At 49.3% G+C, this 21370-nt stretch overlaps 1 protein-coding gene across 2 annotated transcripts in view; it reads right to left on the bottom strand.

Annotated features, from left to right (window-relative positions):
* ACSS1 (acyl-CoA synthetase short chain family member 1) overlaps positions 1-21370 on the bottom strand; it is a 65850-nt gene that overhangs the window by 2164 nt on the left and 42316 nt on the right. For both annotated transcript variants that reach the window (XM_023549898.2, XM_064275700.1), the window contains 10 exons: positions 15814-15989; positions 15300-15452; positions 13477-13624; positions 12013-12150; positions 6728-6820; positions 5502-5614; positions 5081-5207; positions 4250-4377; positions 4038-4101; positions 1675-1793 (listed from right to left, as the gene is read on the bottom strand). In XM_023549898.2, coding sequence (XP_023405666.2) covers positions 1675-1793; positions 4038-4101; positions 4250-4377; positions 5081-5207; positions 5502-5614; positions 6728-6820; positions 12013-12150; positions 13477-13624; positions 15300-15452; positions 15814-15989 — 1259 coding nt within the window. The remainder of the gene's footprint in view (positions 1-1674; positions 1794-4037; positions 4102-4249; positions 4378-5080; positions 5208-5501; positions 5615-6727; positions 6821-12012; positions 12151-13476; positions 13625-15299; positions 15453-15813; positions 15990-21370) is intronic.

Below are 21370 nucleotides of genomic sequence, written 5' to 3'. Positions count from 1 at the left end.
CTCAAATTCTCATAAAAAGACTAGGCTTAATGGTCTGACTGAGACTAGAGGGACCCTGGAGGTCATGGTCCCCAGACTCTTTGTTAGCTCAAGAGAGGAACCATTCCCAAAGCCAACTCTCCAGACAGGGATTGTACTGGACTGTAAGACAGATAATGATACTGGTGAGGAGTGAGATTCTTGGCTCAAGTAGACACATGAGACTATGTGGGCAACTCTTGTCTGGAGGTGAGATGAGAAGGAAGAGGGGGACAGAAGCTGATTGAATGGACACAGGGAATACACGGTGGAGAGGAGGAATGTGCTGTCTCATTAGAAGGAGAGCAGCTAGGAGTACATAGAAAGGTGTGTATAACTTTTTGTATGAGAGACTGACTTGATTTGTGGACTTTCACTTAAAGCACAATAAATAAATAAATTTAAAATAAATAAAATGTCAAGTGTTGTTGTTGGGTGCCACCGAGTCAGCTCTGACCCTATGTACAACAGAATGAAAAACTGCCCAGTCCTGCGCCATGCTCGCAATCATTGTTATGCTTGAGCCCATTGTTGCAGCCACTGGCTCAATCCATCTCATTGAAGGTCTTCCTCTTTTCACTGACCCCCTACTTTACTAAGCATGATGTCCTTCTCCAGGGACTGATTCCTCCTGACAACAAGTCTAAAGTTTGTCAGACATAATCTTGCCATTCTTGCTTCTAAGGAGCATTCTGGTAGTACTTCTTCCAAGACAGATTTGTTCATTCTTTTGGCAGTCCATGGTATATTCAATATTCTTCCCCAACACCACAATTCAAAGGCATCAATTCTTCTTCTATCTCCTTTATTCATTGTCCAGCTTTCACATGCACATGAGATGACTGAAAACACGATGGCTTGGGTCGGGCACACTTTAGCCTTCAAGGTGATGTCTTTGCTTTTCACCACTTTAAAGAAATCTTTTGGAGGAGATTTGCCCAATGCAATGCGTCTTTTGATTTTTGACTGATTCCATGGGTGTGGACTGTGGATCCAAGTAAAATGAAATCCTTGACAACTTCAATCTGTTCCCCATTTATTAAAACATCAAGTAGTAAGTGAAAATGGTGAAGTCCAGAGGCTTTCAACCACCATCTGAAGAGAAGTTGGGCCTCCTACCTCAGAGGACCATCACTAAGCCAAGGCATCGCTAGAAGTGGAGTATTGATAAAAAGGAGGGCACAAAAAGGCTGAGGGAGCTGAACAGGTGACCCATTTCTTCCCACCAAGGGACTCAAACACAGACTCCCTCAGACAAGGTCTAGCTATACCTACCTTGCTAGCACCAGGAAGTATGGGGAAAGAAATTGTTAAGAGACCACATGAAGGCTGGAGAACTCTAATACTGCCTACATGTTTCTCTATTTAAAACCCCTAATTTCTTCACCACCCAGTCCTTTTGCTATAACCAGCCTGCATAAGCCAAAGCAAGAGCCCATCTAACCCTGACTAGAACTGTTTCCTAGAAAGGGGAGCTGTGTAAAATTTGGGTGCTATGTCCCCACCCCCGACACACATAATGCAGCAATGCACCATCCTTACCTACCACCCAGGAAAAACCAAACGGCTAATGTTTATTTGGTAGCACTATGCTCATGTGAGATCATGTTACTTGTTACGTGCAGGAAGGGGAGAGGAGGCTGAAGACCCACTCACCAAAATCTGATCAGGCACAGCATACTTGGCGATCTTGTTGGCCACTGCTGACCTGAGCTCCTCCACCACCATGTCTGAGTCATCTGGCTCAACTTTCAACACAACGAAGGCAAAGGCAGCTGGAAGGAAAGCAACAGTTTGGGTGTGCTAGACTATAAGCCATCCCCAAGGAAGAATGCTGTACACAAATCACCATCAACCCAAAGGACTTTCAAACCACATGAGGATGACACTGCAGCAGCTCTTTTCTTTAGCTGCAACCTTAAAGTTGCCTTTTGGTGGGCACTCCTATTTCCATTCGAAGTGAAAGTGAGTCTAACAGCTCTACAGAAGGTCTCTGTGTTGGTCCTGTGTAGGATGGAGAACTTTACAGCATGGCTATTCCTGACTGGCCATGTGTGGCCCTGGGCAGATATTTAACCTCCCTGAACGGATCCCTCCCTGGGGGATTCCCATAATACAGGGTGACAGGAGATACCTGTGAGGTGGTACATGGGGCACAGCAAGCTAACACTCGCCTCGTGTGCATGTGCTGGCTAACACAGCAGCCCCATTTCACATGTTCTCCAACCCCCACGTGGCTGGTGGCAGAACAGTTCCATCACAGCAGAGTTCTGTCGGGCTATGATGCCTACGCAGATTAAAATAAGCGCTAGGTTTGGTTTTCCAACGTTCTACCATGTACCACAAAGGACTGAGTGGCTCTCAGTGTCTCCACCTGGAATTAATCTTGGTGTGGGGTGTGATGCAGGAATCAGACTCCACTCTTATCCATGTGAAGAGCCACCTTGTTCCAGCAACAAAGGCCCAGCCAAAGACACCTGATGGTCCACAAGACCCACAGGCTTGACTTAGATCAAGCACAGAACAGACGGAGTGGGACAGAGAACCACATAGCATTGGCAAGCCATTGTAGCACCTGCCAAGAACTGCTATGGATTACACTTGTGCTACAGATGAGCATTGCCCACATTGTTAGAAGTCAGGAAATGTCCATCACCAGAGCTGTGACAGATGAACTTGTCACATGCTCAGGGTGTGAGAGAGACTGTGTGGCTGCAAAGAGCCCATCAAGCCCCTGTCCTAGGACCAGAGCTCCACACTGGACCAGCCCCAAGGAATCCCTGTGAGAGCAGTACCACTGACGAGACCTCTGCCCCAGTGCAGCTGCAGAAGGAGAGTCCCACCAGAACACCTCAAGAGACAGGGTGACTCTCACATGCCCTCACACTGAGTCTGAAATTCACAGCTCAGTGAGCTGCCCTTGGTCTTGCACTTTTTTTCTGGGGTTCCTCCAGGACTGACGAGCTCCCAGAACAGTAAGGAAAAGGCCTGGGATGTGGCTCCTGTCAGCAGAGTCAGGGAGAGGGAACTTGGCCCTTCCACCACCCAGGCCCCGCCAGTGTGCTCTGGCCTTAGCCAGGAGTCTCAGGCGCACACGGTCTCCCAATCCTGAGAAGGTACTGGTCCCCTCAAGCCCAGACAGGGGTTTGCCTGCACTCTGAGTAGTGCACAAGGCCCCTCGGAGACTACATGACCACGTCTTCTATGCATCTCCCATGCGTCTCCCTTCATAGCACAGAGACAGCAGGCCTCAGGGGCACATTCTTTTCATGGAAAGGAAAATGCTTTTTTTTAAGCATTTGAAGAAAAGTGTAAAGAAAGTGTCTGAGTACGGACAGAACAGTGCACACAACAGGCGAGGGGTAGATGACACTGGGGATACACTGCGACATGGGATGCCCCTGCCTGTGGGCAGCAGAGGCCATCTGCTGGCACTGCCCTAGCACAGTGGCACTGTCCTGGTGCAGGGTCAGCGTGTGTCCAGGCCACATCAGGCCAGTGAAGTCCGAGCAGACTTGACATTTTGATACTGAGTGTTCCTGCCCATCCCCAGTTTACCCCACAGTGTGTCCTCAGTACAGAAGACCACCCAATCACTCACTCTGCATCCATCAGTATGTCCATGTGCAGTGGGGGCTAGTGGTCAGATTCCTCCAGAAAGAGCGCCACTAGCCACAGAACAGGTCAAGGGCACACCCAGACCTGCATAGCCACCACCAGGCACTGGGCCGTGCCAGTGGGAGGAGATGATGTGAGCAGGGCAGGGGACACTTCATTACGGAAACTCTGACAGTGCCCTTGGCTGCCAGCAAGGCCGGGTGAGGACATTCTCTGAGTTCCAAATCGGTCATGGCTCCTTGGAATGTCAGAATTGGCCCTAATCCCACACACGTGCTGTTCAGCACCATCACCCAATATCTGTGCTCACGAGAGCCAGTTTGACAACAGTTCCCCCATCCCCACCCACCATGTCCCCTTCCCCTCAGAAGGAACAGGAGGAGCCCTGTTTGGACACTCACCTTCACCCTTAATATCGTGGGGGTAGCCAATGACAGCAGTTTCTGGCACAGAGGGGTGGTCAGCCTATGAACAACAAAGAACAAAAGGGGACATACAGTGCCACCAGGTACCAGAGGTGAAGCCACAACTCAGGGTGCCAATTCCTGACCCGTCCTGCCCAATCTGAGGTCAGCAGGGGCACCCTGGGGCAGAGGGGGCCTGCCTTGCTCACCATTGCATCCTCGATCTCTGCTGTCCCAATTCGGTGCCCACTGATGTTGATGACATCGTCCATCCGCCCTGTGATCTGGTAGTAGCCACCTTTGATGCGGTGTGCACCATCCCCAGAGAAGTAGTAGCCTGCACCCCAGAAAGGGGGACTCAGTGCCAAAGCTCCCAGTTCCCATCCTCCAATGAGGACTACCAGGGCCATGTCTGGGCCACTCAGCCCAATTCTTGCCTGCTGGGCCCCACTTCTGCCTCACCCAGTCCTACTGGAGACACGTCCCTACATGGTTCTGTGTGGCTGTATTCTAGTAAGGAGTTCAAAAACAACAGAACGCTGACAGCGTCAAGACTGGAAATGTCTAGGGAATAGAAGATACATAAGGAGCACAAACCAAGAAGCTTCCAAAAAAAAGAACGATCCTTGTTTACAAGCTTGAGACCGAAAACTACTGATGGCACCAACACACAGGAGATGGTGCTCAAATAAGCTTCCAACCCAGTGACACAAAAACAAACTGGGAAAAAATTTTAAAATGTCCCAGAAGGAAACTCCCTGCCATTAACAACATTTTCCAGGGTGATTTCTCCACTGTTTCTTTTGAGAGCTTGCAGGAGTACCTCCCTGAGTAGGGTCATTCCCCATGAGATAAGGAGAGTCAGGGGGGCAGAGTTGCAGGCAGGTTTGGTGGGGGGGGTTCACACCGGTGCCTCTGAAGTGCTCATTCTGAGCTGCAGAGCTACACTGCACTCTCACAGTACTAATCTAGAAACATCTCTGAGAGTGTGGCCCAGCAGTCTACAGAGAGGTCTGCAGGGCCCCACCTGGCCTGCTCACCGGGGTAGGCCATGAAGTAGGCATCCACGAATCTGGGGTGGTTCCCGTAGATGGTCCTAGCCATGCCGGGCCAGGCCTGTGAGATGCACAGTGCTCCAGAGACGTTGTCACCCTCCAGAACGCTCCCCTGCAGACAGGCAGGTCCAGGCGTGAGGGACAGGCATGTCCTGCCTCAGCCCAAGTCCAACATATGAGAACTGGATCCAAAGGAGCTGCCTCTAAGGGTCTAGGGTGGTCCCAAGCTCATCCCTGCCCCCTGGGAGTTTTCTTAGAGAGAGACGGGTGCTGGTGCAGGACCCCCAGCCTCCTCATACCAGCTCTGGGCCCATGTGATATGAGCGCAGCATGCCTAGACATGCAGGGACTGTGGGGGTACAGTGGCCCTGGATAGGGAGGGAGGCTGCCCTGTGAACACACACACCTTCTCGTCCATAATAACTGGGACAATGCCAAAGAAGGGTCTCATGGCCATGCTGGGAATGATCTCTGCACCCTCTTCTGAGGGCCGTGGCGCGATGCAGATGCCGCCTGTCTCTGCAGAAGAGGAAGGGAGCCAGTGGGCCTGGGGCATCACCACCTTGTCCAGATTACACGACAAAGGGGCACAGCCAGCCACACACTGGTTCCCCTTGAAGAGTGTGTTTTAGGGAGGGGCAAGGAAGCAGAGGTCCTTATGGCCTGAGGACCTTTTTTTATAGCAACCCAGACCTGGCTTCTGACCCCTGAGCTACAGAAGCAAGATTGGCCAGGGCTCCCGGTGCCCAGCTGCTGGTAGGTGCTGACCCCCACTGCTCCTCACATCCTGCTTCCTTCAGGCCGTGGCTTAAATGCAGATGATGCAGCCTACCCACTCACAGGGAAGACAGAGGAGAAAGCTCCGGTCTGCGCCCTCCACACAGACCAGTGAGGAGGTATGCACATATGCAGTCTTCACACCGTTTCTAGGCTCTGTGGGTGTGGACACGTCTCTAGACTCAGTGCAGGGAGCCTCTGGGGGTGCCCTTATGAGTGTGATGGCAGCTTAGCCATCCAGACATCTCACTTCTTGCTGCTCCAAGAACAAGTCCCCCAATAGCTACATTCATTATACCATTATATACAAGGATGTGCCCCAGACATTGTAGTAAGTCAGATACCCAAGAGGAGAGGGGACAAACCAAATAAAAGTGCCACAGAGAAAATTCTGTTTCCTACTAAAATTTAAATGTAGACTCATGGTCCCTTAGACAGTATTAGGACTTGGCCTCTACAGATACGAGTGAGCATTAAACTCAACCTGACTCTATGCAAGGCCCTGAGCAACACGCTTTAGGTGTACTACCTAACCTAACCCTCCCCAGTAGCTGTGAGGCAGCACCTCCAATTTATGAAGAAGCAAACTGGGCTCAGAGAGATCACTACACACCTCACATCTCACCATAGCCTGACTGCAGAGCTTCCTCATGCTGAGTGCCACATGGCTGTAGGGTTGAGGCCTGGGTGACTGGACTGCACTCACCTGTTGTGAGTGCTAAGCTCACCCCACCCTCACCCTACACCCCCAAGCTGGCACCCAGCAGACCAGGTTCAGTGTCCTCACCCAAGACAACAGCTGCCCAGGAGAGCCTGTGCTCCGTGATCCCACCACATACTCAGGGATGTTCTCACCTGTCTGCCACCAGGTATCAACCAGTGTGCATCTGCCATCCCCCACCACATTGTACAGCCACTCCCAGGCCTCATGGTTGATTGGCTCTCCCACTGAAACCACACAGTGAAAGGAAAAAGGCATCAGTAAACCTCAGAACAAGCTGAAACTAAAAGGATGGACTGTGGAGGGGGAGAAACTACGTGACTTCTCTGAAGTACGCAAAAAGAGATTGAAAAGGCAGTAGGGTATGTCACGCTATGTCATCCAAGAAGTGCAGATTTCACTGCCACACTCTGCGTTAGAGAGTCAAAAATCAAGAAGGTGGCAAGAGTGTTCACATACACCGTGGGATGTAATTTGGTACAGCAATTTTGGGGAGCCATCTGGACATTTACCTTAACATTTAAAAATACAAACACCCGATACTACTTTTTTGGACCGCTGTTTGTTTGGCAAAATCTACTAAATACATTGTGACTTGTTGTTAGTTGCGGCCAAGTCAGCTCTGACTAATGGCGACCTTATGTGTAACAGAAGGAAATGTTACCTGGACCTGCACCATCCTCACGATCATTGGTATGTTCGAGCCCATTATTGCAACTATTGTGTCAATTCATCTCATTGCGGGTTTCCTTCATTTTCCCTGACTCTCTGCCCTACCAAATACGATGTCCTTTTCGACCAAATGCTCATTCCTGAGGATGTGTCCAAAGTAAGCAAGACAATGTCTTGCCATTCTCGCTTCTAAGAAAAATTCTGGCTGTATTTCTCCAAGACGAATTTGTTCCTTCTTCTGGCAGTCCAACGCCACAATTTGAAGGCATCAGTTCTTCTTTGTTTTTCATTGTCCAGCTTTCACATGCATTATGATACAATTGAAAAGACCATGGCTTGGATCAGATGCACCTTAGTCATCAAAGTGACATCTTTGCTTTTTAATAAAAAAGCAATTTGTAGCAGATTTGCCCAATGCACTACGTCGTTTCATTTACTGACTGCTGCTTCCAAGGATGTGGACTGTTGAACCAAGTAGAATGAAATCTTTGACAACTTCCATTTCTTCGCCATTTATCATATTGTTTATGGGTCCAGTTTCGAAAATATTCATTTTCTTCACATTCAGGTGTAACTCATACTGAAAGCTGTATTGAACATATTACCAAACATAAAACCCAATTACTCAAAAATATCACTCTTGGGTAATGCAGAAATGAGTGTTTATGTCCCCCAAAAGACAATGTCCAGAACAGCAAGAAACCAAAGATTGTCATCAAAAGTAAAATGGAGAAGTGAAGAGTGGTGCGTGCAGGCAATGAAGTACCATATGGCAATGGACATGGGTGAAGCACTGCCGCAGCAGGGGCATGATGAATCTAGAGCATGGGGCTGCTGAGCAGAGAACAGCACAGAGAGTACACGCGGGTGACCCCATGTGTGTGGGGCTCAGGAGGAAGCAGCAGAGGTCAGAAAGAGGGTAGACCGGGTTTCTGAGTGGGAGGGGCACCCTGGAGCCTTCTGGGCTTGGTATGGGTGGTAGGGATAGGTAGGTGTATGTGCAGACACTCCTCAAGCTGAACACTCAAGATGTGTGCACTTCACAGTATTTTATACTTCAACAGGAAGGAAAAAGAAGTACCTATCTCCTGTGACTCCATCAGCCAATCTTCTGTGTCTGCCCTGGCAAAAGGCCCACACAGGGCTCACATAAGCCACAACTTGCCAGTTTAGACATATTGCTGCTCATGCAATGAAATGTTTTCACACAGGTTGCCTCTCGCTCAGAACTACCCACAACCCAGCAACTCTCTGATGTCTGTGGTGGCAGGGGTCTCTGGGGTCCCCACAAGGGGGAAAGAAGAAGATGTCCACGGCGCATTCTCTGGGAAATGCCAGTGCCACGTGTCCAACCCTGTGGACGGGGTAAGCCACAGTAGTCCCCCAGAGTGTGGGCACCTCTTGCCACGTTGCTGAGTGATGGTCAACAGCGCAGGACAATGGTGCAGTATGAGAACGTTCCTGCCAAGGAGAAGCCTCCCTACAAAGCTGAGTCTTTGCACATGACCACACCTGTGCAGAAAGGGCTAGGGGCTCACAGACACACAGGGGCCTCTCTGGGCCTTTAACTTTCATTGCTGTGTTCTCATTCTTCCTTTTCACAACAAAAACATATTTATGAGTTACTTATGAGATTGAACATTAAAAAAAAAAACAATGTTTTTAAGAAAATTAAATCTAGGGGTAAAAGTCTTCAATTAGCTGGATTCCCCATACTGAGAAGATAAAAGAAAGTCAAAATACCCGAAGCCTGCTGTACCTGAGGGTTACTTCCAGCTGGCCTGAGGTGGCCTCTTGAAATAGGAGATGTGCCAACTTAGCGCTGGCATCCCCCCAGACATGAAGCACATGGGCTGACGATGGTGCTGGGTCTGAGGACTTGGGCGTCCGTGGCTGCTCACCAGCACTGCTTACTGATAACGGTAGATGGGTGATTTGCACCTGGTCTGTTGAGAACCCACAAGGCTCTCGCTGCAGCTGGTGACATGGCAAGGATGTGCCCCCAAAAAACGTGTTGCCATCAAGTCAGTTCTGACCATAGTGACCCCATATGGAGGAGTAGATCTGCTCCGTAAGGTTTTCTTGGCTGTAATCTTTACAGTAGATCACCAGACCTTTCTTCCACGGTAACGGTGGGTGGGATAGAGCTACTAATCTTTTAGTTAGCAGCCGAAAGCAAACCGTTAGCAACACCAAGGGACCCTAGAACTGTGCTTAGAGACCCACCGATCCTCTGTCTGGGGATCCCTGGTTCAGAAAAGTTCCTGGTCCAAGAGAAAAGTTGTTGGCCTCAGGCCTCACAGGGGAGGCCAGCAGGGCTTGTGCGTGGTCTCGGGGGGACCCCTCACTCTCGTGCAGTTGCTGTAGTACACTTTGTCCTGAAGTATACTACAAAGCAGCCACCTTGTCACAGGTTCTGTGAGTCTCCTTAGCAACCAGTCCTGTGGGTGCTCTTTGTCCCTGTCCCTACTTGGCCCCATTCAGTGGCGCCTGTGAAGTATGAACCCCCAATCAGAGCCCAGGGCCCACCCATAGGCCAAGTGTTTGTGCAGGCAGCCATGGCGCTGGGCACACATGCATTTCCTTTAGGTCCCCACGCACTGCTTGAACAGAGCACAGACGTGGCATCACTGAGCCTGCGCTGGGTGGCAGGCCCTGTCCCTGCACATTGGGCCACCAGGCAAGAACCAACATCCTGCCCACCACAGCTCTGGAAGGCTGTGAAGGGGTCTTAGACTCAAAACCCGCCCAGAAAGGGGCCTGGCTCTTACTGAGGTGATGCCATGTGTCCCCATTTCTGCTGACCCCAGGCCTGGTCACCCAGAAACACCTATGCCCACACATGGAGGGCCTGCCATCTGAAAAGGAGTCCCCTCTCCTCATCAGGTGCCCTCAGGGCAGCGTTGGGCCTCACGCTCCTGGGTGGTCAGTCCTCGTCCCTGCCTGTGCGCTGCCATGCCCTGGGTAGCACAGCTGAGGGTGGCTCTGACTCTTACTGATTGCACAGGAAGGCACTGTCCACTCAGCTTCTCTCAGGCAGGGAGTTGGAGCTGTGTGCCAGTCAGGAGACAAAGCTAGGCCAGCCAAGGGCTCGTGGCTACACTCCCATTTCCTCCCCACCCAGTGAGCATCACAAGTGAGAACACAGGATGGCTGTGCTGCATTGGGCTCTGCGTGCACACACACCCAGCAAAGCCAACAGCACAACGACAGATACACTATCTGCAGCACAGGCTCACAGAAAATATGCCAGACACTGGGAACACGGAGAGGAGGCCAGGAGGGAGGGCTGTCATCCTGAGAGGCAGAGGGGAGTGAGGCTCTCCAGGGGACGGGGTGAGCTGGGGCCCTAGGCACCTGTAAGGGTTACTGGGGGCGGGTGCCAGAGGGGCTCTGCAGCCAGGCACAGTGCTCAGCACAGGCTTTCCGGCTTGTTTGTTGAGTGACATTGGGCAAGTTCTTCGACCTCTCTGTGCCTTGGTTTCCTCCTCTGTAGTGGGGACGACATTAGTGCTTAGCTCACAGGGTTGACATGAGGATTAAGGTATTTAATAAATATTGGCCACATTAATAGGGGAAACCGTGGTGGTGCAGCGGTTAAGTGCTATGGCTGCTAATCAAAAGGTCGGCAGTTCAAACCCACCAGGCGCTCCTTGGAAACTATGGGGCAGTTCTATTCCATTCTATAGGGTCACTATGAGTCAGAAGTGACTCAACAGCAATGAGTTTGTTTTTTTATTATTATTATTAATAGGTGGAAGAAAGATGTGGCAGTCTGATTCCGTAAAGATTTACAGCCTTGGAAACCGTATGGACAGTTCTATTCCGTCCTTTAAGGTCGCTATGAGTCAGAATCAACTTGACGGCAATGGGTTTGGTTATTACTAATAGTATTCAAATCCCTCCTGTTATTTAATCTAGAAAGTTCTTTGAGAAACAGAGAAAGTTTTTTATTGTTATGCAAAAAGGAGAAAGAGGAGAAAGGTAACTTGAGAGCAATTCTTAAGGCTGCCCGGCTGTGTCAGAACTCTACATGTGTCCCTTCATCTCATCCTCACAACCCCGCGAGGGAGGTTTTACCCCCTTTTCGTACAGGAACAATGGTGAGCCACCCATGGGGGAGCAAGCTGCCAGGAGCGTTTGGGATCCATCGCCGACATGATCTCAGCACTGCACATACACACACAGCAGGCCTCAGACCCACGGTCCTGACGACCCCACACACCCATGTGTACGTTTCACTCCTGGACTCTGTGTGAACTGCTCCCATAGCACCTTACCAAGATGCTTTGCACAGGGTTTGGCAAAGTCTGCTGAAATCAAAGACAGAGATTACATTTGGTCTAGCAACTAACTCTCTGCTTGGACATGACTATGGTAAGAACAGTGCAGAATGAGACTTAGGTCACAGGCAATAGGGGGGACATGTTTAGTGGATTAAAGTACCATCATAGAGCCATACAATTAATTTTAGTTGCTAAAGAAATGACGAGGGCCTTAATTTACTGAGTTGGTAAGTATTTGTAATAAAGTTCAAGCTCCAGAACTCAGACAAAGAACATGTCAGGAATGACATCCACTCCAGGGACAGGGTTATGGGCAGGAGGTGGGTGGGGTGGGGTGGGGGCAGGGATGTGCCCCTACCTGTGCAGCAGCGTAGCTCTCATGAATAAGATTGTTTGAAAGTGTGTTCTGCCTCCGCCAGACCCCAGCCTGCCCACCGTCCCCTGCCGAATGGCAGGCTCACCTGAGCCCAGGGTCCGCAGGGAGGAGCGGTCGTACTTCTTCACCCAGGTGTCTCCGTACTTCAGCAACAGCCGCACGGCTGTCGGGGCGCAGTAGAACTGGTTGATTTGTAGCCGCTGCACCATCTCCCAGTACCGGCCTGCAGAAAGGCCCAGTTCGCAGTCAGGGCAGCCCGCTGAGCACGACTGACTGCCCCAAGCCCGTCAGAGATAAGCCAGCAGCTCCCACGTGTCAGATCCACACACATGTCTCATGTGTTCACAGAATGCGTGCAGTTATTCATTGGAAGATGATGGAGCGCTGCACCCACACAGCTCGTCCAGCCCTCTGAGCACCACACCCCGATTTGGCAAAGTCTGCCCAAATTAAAGACAGAGATAACTTTGATCTAGCAACTCAGCCTGGATGTCTACAGTAAGAACAGCACATGAGTGCAGAATGAGACTTAGGTCACGTGCAACAGTGGGGCAACGTTTAGTGAACACTGGCACTATTTCCATCTGTACTCCACATGACACAGTGAGGCTTGGGTCAAAGGGACACAACTGGGAATGTTAAAACCACCCTGTGGCTGACACAGAGCTTTTGTTCGGTCACATTTATATAGTGTCTATGTGGTGACTGGTGCTCCTGGAAGCGCCCAGCATGTACTAGACTTCACTCAAGCCCCACTCCACAGAAGGGAGCAGAGCCTGGAGTGGTTATGGTGGTCAGTCTGAGATCACTGTAAAGATGGGCTATCAGCCCCTGAGCTGTGGTCCTGACATGTTCTTCCTGGGGCTGCCATCAGTCCGTCCAGCTGATGGCAAGAGGAGCTGAAGGAGATGGTAGACAGCTCAGTGCACACAGACCAGTTTGGGTAAGAGCCTCCAGCAGAGCCACTCTGATTCGACTCAATTAAAATGAATATCTGGGGGTGAGCTGGGGGTGGGGGGGAAGACGCCAAGGGGGGCCATCAGGAGAGCACCCCCACTCTCCCACACTGCCTCAAAGCTCCTCAAATCAGCCTTGATTTACAGAGGTGATGCCAGGCCATCCCTCAGCCTGATGTAGGTGCACTCTCAGAATAGCCCTGAAGACAAAGAGCAGAGAGACCTGAGTGGCTGACTGCCAGCCAGGCTTTAAGGAAGCGCTGGATGACCATGGAGGTGAGAGGGCAATGCTAAGGTGACTGGCTCGAGGAGGCAAGGCAAGTCAGAGGGGCAAGAATCCTGGAATAGTGGCCTATAGATGCCTTCCAGAGCCTACCAGACTCCCTTCTCCCACTTATCTGATCTCACAGAGATGGGAGGCAGCCCAATGAGCCCATGTCCAGCAGCTCCAGGTCTACCAGCATCTGCTCAACGGAGCCACACAACCATACGGGTCCAGAGTGCAGGCCTCCACCTTTTCATGTCCCCACCTCAATCCTCTAGCTCCCGCCCTGCCCCAGCAAAGGACCCCAAACAGGGCCCCCAGTCCTCACCGGCATCAGGATAAACTGGAGTGCTCTCAAAAAGGACGCTGGTGGCTCCGTTACAGAGCGGTCCATACACTATGTAGCTATGCCCTGTGATCCAGCCAATGTCGGCCACACAGCTAAAGATGTCTCCTGGCTTGTAGTCAAACACAAGCTGCAGACAGAAGGAGGGGTTGTCAGGAGAGCACCCCACTCTCCCACACCACCAGAAAACAGCATGCACACACAGCTTCTTGTAAGTGCGGCCACTCAGCGGGCCACCCACCCTGGGATGGGGAATTGCTCCTCAGTGGCCCACAACCATGTACACAAAGTTCAAACCCAGACAAAATGATCTGTGCTGACAGTTTGGGATCGGGGCTGTCCTTGATAAGCAAACTGACTCGGGGTGGGTAAAGGGCAGGGGAGAGGGCACACAAGAGCTTTCAGGGAGCTGAGAACCCCCCGAGTCTTGATGCGGGTGGGGGTCACATTTTGTATCCATAGGTAAAAATCTACCTAGTACATTAAGATGTAGGCACCTTTCTGCATTCAGTGATACCACAGTTTTTAAAATCCTTTAAAGAACTGCAAAAGCAAAATCCCAAAACACCAAGAACTGCGTCAGCACCATCAGCTTCTAAGGCCACAGAGCAGAGACACATGGGTCACCACAACCTTGCCAAAGGACCCAACCCAAGTCTGACCCGGTCTCTAGACCCAACTGTGAATTTGCAGGGACACAGATGACAGACGGACAATGAGCAACACCCAGCCACAGAGCCTCAAGGAACCAAGGGCCCATGTTCTACCACAGACCCAAGGAAATGAAGTGGGTGGGGGAGGGAACCTACAGATCTGAAAGACTTAAAAGGCATACTGAACTTTTTAAATGGGCAACAGTTAAGGTATAGTGTGTAGCCATGCATGTCTGGGTGACACACTATAGAAAGAAAAGCACAGTAAGTGATGGAGGTAAAAGTCAGAGGGAACTCTGTGGGGGCAGGGGGCTGGGCAGGAAACATGGAAGGGGCTTCTGTGTGGATTCTTGGCCAGAGTGGCATTTGCCTTATAATTATGCCTTAAGTCATCATTCGATTTGGGCAGGTTTCTGTATCTGTGTCCTGTTTTACAATAAAAATGTGTATTTTTAAATCTTTGCATGTGTGTCCTGCAGCCTCGCACTGCCACAGACAGGTTCAGATTCTCCAGGAAATGTTTCCAGATGGCAGCAGTGGCCGCATGGCGGCCAGGGTCCTGCAGAGCTCTCTCTCAAGGGGGAAGGGAGGATTCCATCTAGGAAGAACGCATTTTTACTCTTGAAAAAGGCAGTGCATGCCGGTACATTCTGATGCCCACATCCTGAAGCCCCACAGCATGCAGGAACCCAAAAGAATTTCTAATTCTGCCAAGTCTGTTGTAGGGATAGACATGTTCTCTCCCTGTGGTTCTTGAAGGGAGAGGAGGAGGCTGGGCCAGCCTTTCCTCAAAGGACCCAGCAGCAGCCCAAGCCCTGGCCCCACCTCACACTTGCCCAAACCCACTCATATCGCAGGCACCCCTTCAGATTCAAGCCCTCTTCCCTGAGAAACCACAGCCCTTGACATCTTCCCCCAGAGAGGAAGAAACCAGCTCCCCGCCCCCAACCCCAGCCTTACTGCCTCAGGGCCTGCTCAGGAGCGCTGTGAGAAAGCTCCAGCACCCCACATCTGTGTGCCAGGACTCTATAGCAGCAGGGGCTTGGCCCTAAGTCCAGCACCCCCCACGCACCCAGAGCCTGTGTGCTGAGTGGCCTCGCCTCCATCACCTGTCCTCAGAGGAGGCTGCCCGCCCCTGCAGAGGCCATGCACCTTGTGAGTCACGGCTGCATACAGCAGGTAGCCCGCCTGGGTGTGCACGAGCCCCTTGGGTGTGCCTGTGCTTCCCGAGGTGTACAACAGGAAAAGCATATCCTCACTGCCCATGCTCTCCGGGGCACACTCTGGGTCCTCCTTGGCCATTTCCTGTGAGGAGAAGACACAGCAGGGTGTTTTGCCACTCCCAGAGACGCTTCCCCTCAGTGCCGCAGGACTGAGCAGACTGAATCCAGAGCTCATCCTCTCCGGAGCTCTGGATTCTCAAAGGCAGAGAAGACACAACGTAGAAGGACAGGTCCAGTTCGAATGGCACATTTACATCTTTACATGTCCCAACATGTCTGGGCATTTGAGTTCGACCTTCTGACCCAGATGTCACTCACTAGGAGTACAGGGGGCACGGACACCTCCGGGGACCCAGGTTGAGAACCACAACCAGCAAGCCTCAGACCCTGGAAACCCAGTAGTCATCTCCTTCCTCAGGCTATGCCATGCAACATGAACCTACCTGCTCCAGGGAGACATCCAGCTCCCCCATGGTGACCTTGCTGTCAGTCCTGTGGGCCACCAGGACACGTCTTACGGTGGGGCAGAGCCTCACAGCCTTGTCCACGGTCTTCTTCAGCTCCATCACTCGGCCACCCCGGAGCCCCTGGTTGACAGTGATGACCACCTTGCATTTGGCTGCAGAGACAACACAAACACTATGGTCAGTTTCCCTCCCACATGACTGGTATAGCTGTATTCAATCTGCACGCTCCAGGTCTGAAAGTATGATAAAGTCCAATCCTGACTAAGAGAGTCAACAACAGCATCTGGGCCGGCCACTTTGCAACTGTTCTGCATGATGCAAGCACCAGGGTGGTCCCAGCTCCACAGGCATGCTGGAAGCAACTGGAGATCATTATTTGGTAGCTCTATTCTCTCCCAGTCTGGATAGCATAAAGCCAGCTCCCAATTGGAGTCCTACCATTCCCTCCCAGCTGCCCTGGAGGTTCCCCAGGGGAGGGCTGTGACACCGCCCTGGTCACTATGGCGGCAGAGTACAGCTGAGGCAAAAACAGTGAGGGCATAGCAGCCAGAAGTCATTTCGGGGGCTCTGTGTGGGCCCAGAAGCATCTCAGGGAACTAATAACTGGGGGAGAAGAAATTTCACTGCCCTAGAGGGCCAAGAACCCACCCCAGTGTACCAGGAGCTACCCATCCCTTACCTTCACCTTCACGCCTCCTGCCCTTCCATGGCCCAAATAGACCTAGGGCTATGGCAGGGAGACCTGAGCTTCCAAGGCTAACCCAGGACTGAGGCCTAGAGAAGGGAATCAGACAGACAAAACCTGGGCCACAGGACCACAGGCAAATGAATCACCTCCACACTGAGCCCCTGTGTGGGGTAGCCCAGAGCAGAAGGGGACCAAGGATCAGTGGGTTATTGTACAGTCTGGGCCTACAGAAGAGACTTGAAGAAAAATCCAGTCATCATACTGACTGGCAGTGTCCCATCCATACCCCTTGGACCTTTAATCACCATCAGGGTCTCTCCACAGTATGGGCCAAAAAAAACTAGGATTAGGAGGCAGATTCATTAGCACAATAAAGAACATTTATGAAAAAACCCACAGCTAACATTATACTCAAAGATGGAAAGCTGAATGCTTTCCCCCTAAGATTAGGAACAAGACAAGGATGCCTGCTCTCACCACTGCTATTCGATATTATACTGGAAGCTCTAGCCAGAGCAATTAGGCATCAAAATTGAAAGGAAGAAGTAAAGCTGCCTCTACTCACAGATGACATGATTTTATATGCAGAAAATCCTAAAGAAGCCATATAAAAAATTGTTAGAGCTAATAAAGCAAATTCAGGGAAGTTGTTGGATACAAGATCATCATGCAAAAATCAGTTGTATTTCTACATTCTAGCAATGAATAATCCAAAAAGGAAATTAAGAATAACTCCATTCACAATTGTACTGAGTTGGATCATGTTCCCTCAAAATCCACGTCCTTATGGAATATGACCTTATTTGGAAACAGGGTCATTGCAGATATAATCAGTTAAGATGAGGTCGTACTGGAGTACCCATAAAAATAGTGGACCTTAATCCAATATGACTAGTATCCTTATATGAAGAGAACAGGCACAGAGAGACTCAGAGGGGAAAAGTCCACATGAAGATGGAGGCAGAGATTAGAGTTGTACTACACCTGGAGCTACCAGAACCTGGAAGAGGCAGAGAAGGATTCTCCCCTAGCTAAGTCTTTGGAGGGAGTATGGCCCTGCTGACACCTTGATTTCATAATTCTAGCCTCCAGAACTGTGAAAGAACAAATTTCTGTTCTTTTAAGACACCTAGTTTGTCATATTTTGGTTTGGCAGCCCCAGAAAACAAACACAGATTTTGTTACCAGGAAGTGGGCTGCTGCTGTTAACAAATACCTAAAAATGTGGAAATGGCTTTGGAACTGGGTAATGGGTAGAGGATGGAAGAATGGTGTGGTGCCTGATAGAAAAAGCCTAAATTTCCTTTAAGAAACAGTTGGTAGAATTATGGATGTTAAAGATGTTTCCAGTGAGGCCTTAGAAGGAAACGACGACCATGTTATCGGACATTGGAGAAAGGTAAGCCTTGTTACTAAAGTGGCAGAGAACTTGGCTGAATTATGTTCTAACATTGGGTGGAAAGTGGAACTTGTAAGTGATGAACTTGGATATTTAGCTGAGGAGATTTCTCAGCAAAGTGTGGAAGGCGCAGCCTGGTTTCTCCTTGCGAGGCTTATAGTATTGAGGAAGGAACCAGAGTTTGGTGATTGGGATAATTCTCAGCCTATCCAGACAGTGTGCTCTGGACTCAGTGCCAAGAGAGTGGAGGGACAATCTTTTGATGAAGAAATTAGGTGTGTGACTCATGGATCCAATCAACCTTCTCAGCAGAAACACTGCCAGCTTATACTGAAGGGGGCAGACAAGGGACAAAATGAAGGAAGGCATCCTTCAGAAAAGGGAAGAAAAGACTTTGAGGGGCCTCAGGGGTCAGAGGTGTTATGCTGCCACCAGGGCCCCTGTGAGCAGGGCACAATCTTCTGGGTTCCAGAGGTGGGGCCACCACCAACAAGGGCTGACATGGTGGGCCTGCTGTGAAGGACCAATACAGTGGGCACAGAGGACAGAGCACAGAGTCACAGATAATTATTCTTAAGCTTTGAAAACTAACGGAATTTTCTCTGCTAGGTTACAAACTAAATTTGGACTACCCAGAAACCCAGTGCCGTCGATTAGTGACTCCTTTATTTTTTCTGTTTTCTTCCTTTTGGAATAGAAATATCTATTCTATACTTGTGTCACCACTGTATTAAAAAGAGGATAACTTTTTTTCTAGTTCCACAGGTTCATGGATGGAGAAGAATTTTCCCCAAAAATGAATCACACCAGAGTCCCACCCATACCTGATTTGGATGATACTTACATGAGATTTTGGACTTAGAGTTGATGCTGGAATGGATGGATTAAGACTTTTCAGAATGTTGGGATGGTATATATATATTTGCATGTGGGACAGATGTGAATTTGGGGAGACTAGAGGGAGCACAGGAAACCCTGGTGGCGCAGTGGTTAGGTGCTACGGCTGCTAACCAAGGGGTCGGCTGTTCAAATCCACCAGGCGCTCCTTGGAAAACCCTATGGGGCAGTTCTACTCTGTCCTATAGGGTCGCTATGAGTCGGAATCGACTTGATGGCACTGGGTTAGAGGGAGCAGTGTACTGGGTTGGATAAAGAGACACAAAGACAGAAACACAGACAGAAGATAGCATGTGAAGGCGGAGGCAGAGATTGGAGTATTATGTCTACAAGCCAAGGAAACACCTGGGGCTACCAGATGCTGGAAGACACAAAGAAGAATCCTTCCCTAGAGGCTTCAGAGGGTGCATGCCCTGTGAACATCTTAATTTCGGACTTCCAGCCTCCAGAACTGTGAGAGAATAAAATTCTGCTGTTATAAGCCACCTGGTGTGTGGTACATTTGTTATGGCAGCACTAGAGAACTAATATAAGCATCAAAAAGAATGCAATTCTTAAAAATAAATTTAACCAAGTTGGTGCAAGACTTGTACACTGAAAACTGCAAAACACTGCTGAAAGAAATTGAGGAAGTCCTCAGTAAATGGAAAGACATCCTGGACTCTTGGATTGGAAGACTTAATATTGTTACAATGTCAATTTCTGTAATATATATATTTAATACAATCCTGATGAAAATAACATCCTTTTGTGCATAAAGGAAAAGTCTATCCTCGAATTCATATGGAATTGCAAGGGACCCTGAATAAGCAAAACAATCTTGGGGGAAAAAAAGTGAACGGACTCACACTTCCTAAGTTAACAACTTACTACAAAGCTACAGTAATCCAAAGAATATGGTAGTGGCATAAGGAATGCCATATAGATGAATGCAACAGAATGGAAGTCCAGAAACAAACCCATACATCTATGTTCAACTGACTTTTTACAAGGGTACCGACACTATTCAATAGGAAAAGAAGTGCCTCTTTAACAAACGGTGGTGGACAACCAGATATCTGCATGCAAAAGAATGAAGCTAAATCCTTACCTTGCACTATATACAACAATTAACTCAAAATGGATGAAAGACCTAAATGTAAGAGCTGAAACTATGAAACTCTTAGAAGAAAACATAGGGGCAAATATACATGACCTTAAATTTGGCAATGGTTTCTTAACCAAAAGCATAAACAACAAAAATAGATAAATTGGGCCTCATCAAAATGAGAAAGGACACTATTAAGACAGTAAAAAGACAACACAAACAGAATGGAAGAAAATACACATCCAAAAAAACCAAACTCATTGCTATCAAGTCAATTCCGACTCACAGAGACCCTATAGGACAGAGTAGAACTGCCCCATAGGGTCTCCAAGGAGCACCTGGTGGATTTGAACTGCCGGCCTTTTGGTTAGCAGCCATAGCTCTTAACCACTACACCACCAAGGTTTCTGAAAATATACATGGTAAATATATATATATATATATATCTGAAGTACCCAAAATATATAAATAACTCTCAAACCTCAACAACTTGGAAACAACCCAAGTTCCCACCAACAGAGGAACAGATAAGCAAAATGTGGTATGTCCATACGTGATCATGAAGGTTCTGTGTCTGTTTGGCAGTTATGATGTAGTTTGGCAGTCATATGATGATGCGATCACTTCTATGATGAGAGTTGATATAATGTGATCACTTCCATGATGGGATCTGCTGTGAGTAGCCAGTCAGATGAAAGGGAGTTTCCTTGGGAGTGCGGCCTGCATGAAATATAAGTGGATTCTCTGGCAAGGTTCACAGGCTTTTGGTTGCTCTGGATCCTGCAGCTGGCTCCTGTCCGTCTGACCTTCAGTTCTCGGGACTTGAGCTAGCAGCTTAGATGCAGCCTTGCCTACCGATCTTGGGATTCATTGGTCTTCAGAGCCTGTAGGCAAGAGACCTGCTGTCCAACCTACCAATCTTGGGTTCACCAGCCCCTGTGGCTATGTGACTCAGAAGCCTCCAGGCTGACCTGTGGATTGGGGACGTTCTAGACTGTACAACTGAGTGAGCCATTTTCTGATATAAATCTCTTTATATAGACATTTATATGCTTTCCTGGTTTTGCTTCTCTAGAGGACCCTGCCTAGGATATTTGGTACCGTGTGGCTCTAGAGAAACAAAACTATAGGGACGAGTTTGCTAAATTGGCTGTCAAGTCTGGTTAGTCTTAAAGATGTTGGTGACTCTGCTTCCAGTACTAGTGGGCACTGCTACTCCATGGCATGAGGTGGCATTACAAATACACAAAATATCACCACCAATAGTTCAGGTATTGGTGAAAGGCGAGGCTCTAGGTGATCTCATGTGTGATACTTTTCTACAATTCTGTCATAATGAGAAGTATAAGGAAGCTGGTTGGTTGGTTGGTCCTACTCTCATTAGACCAAGTACTGAAAGAAAGAGATGAGCTCAGTGCTTCACAGTCAAAGATCAAGTGCTGCATAAACGACCTCAAAATTT

Source organism: Loxodonta africana, chromosome 24 (genome assembly GCF_030014295.1).
Source record: "Loxodonta africana isolate mLoxAfr1 chromosome 24, mLoxAfr1.hap2, whole genome shotgun sequence".
Lineage (NCBI taxonomy): Eukaryota > Metazoa > Chordata > Mammalia > Proboscidea > Elephantidae > Loxodonta > Loxodonta africana.
Note: the sequence above shows the minus strand (reverse complement) of the source record. Positions and strands in the feature narration are given on the sequence as shown.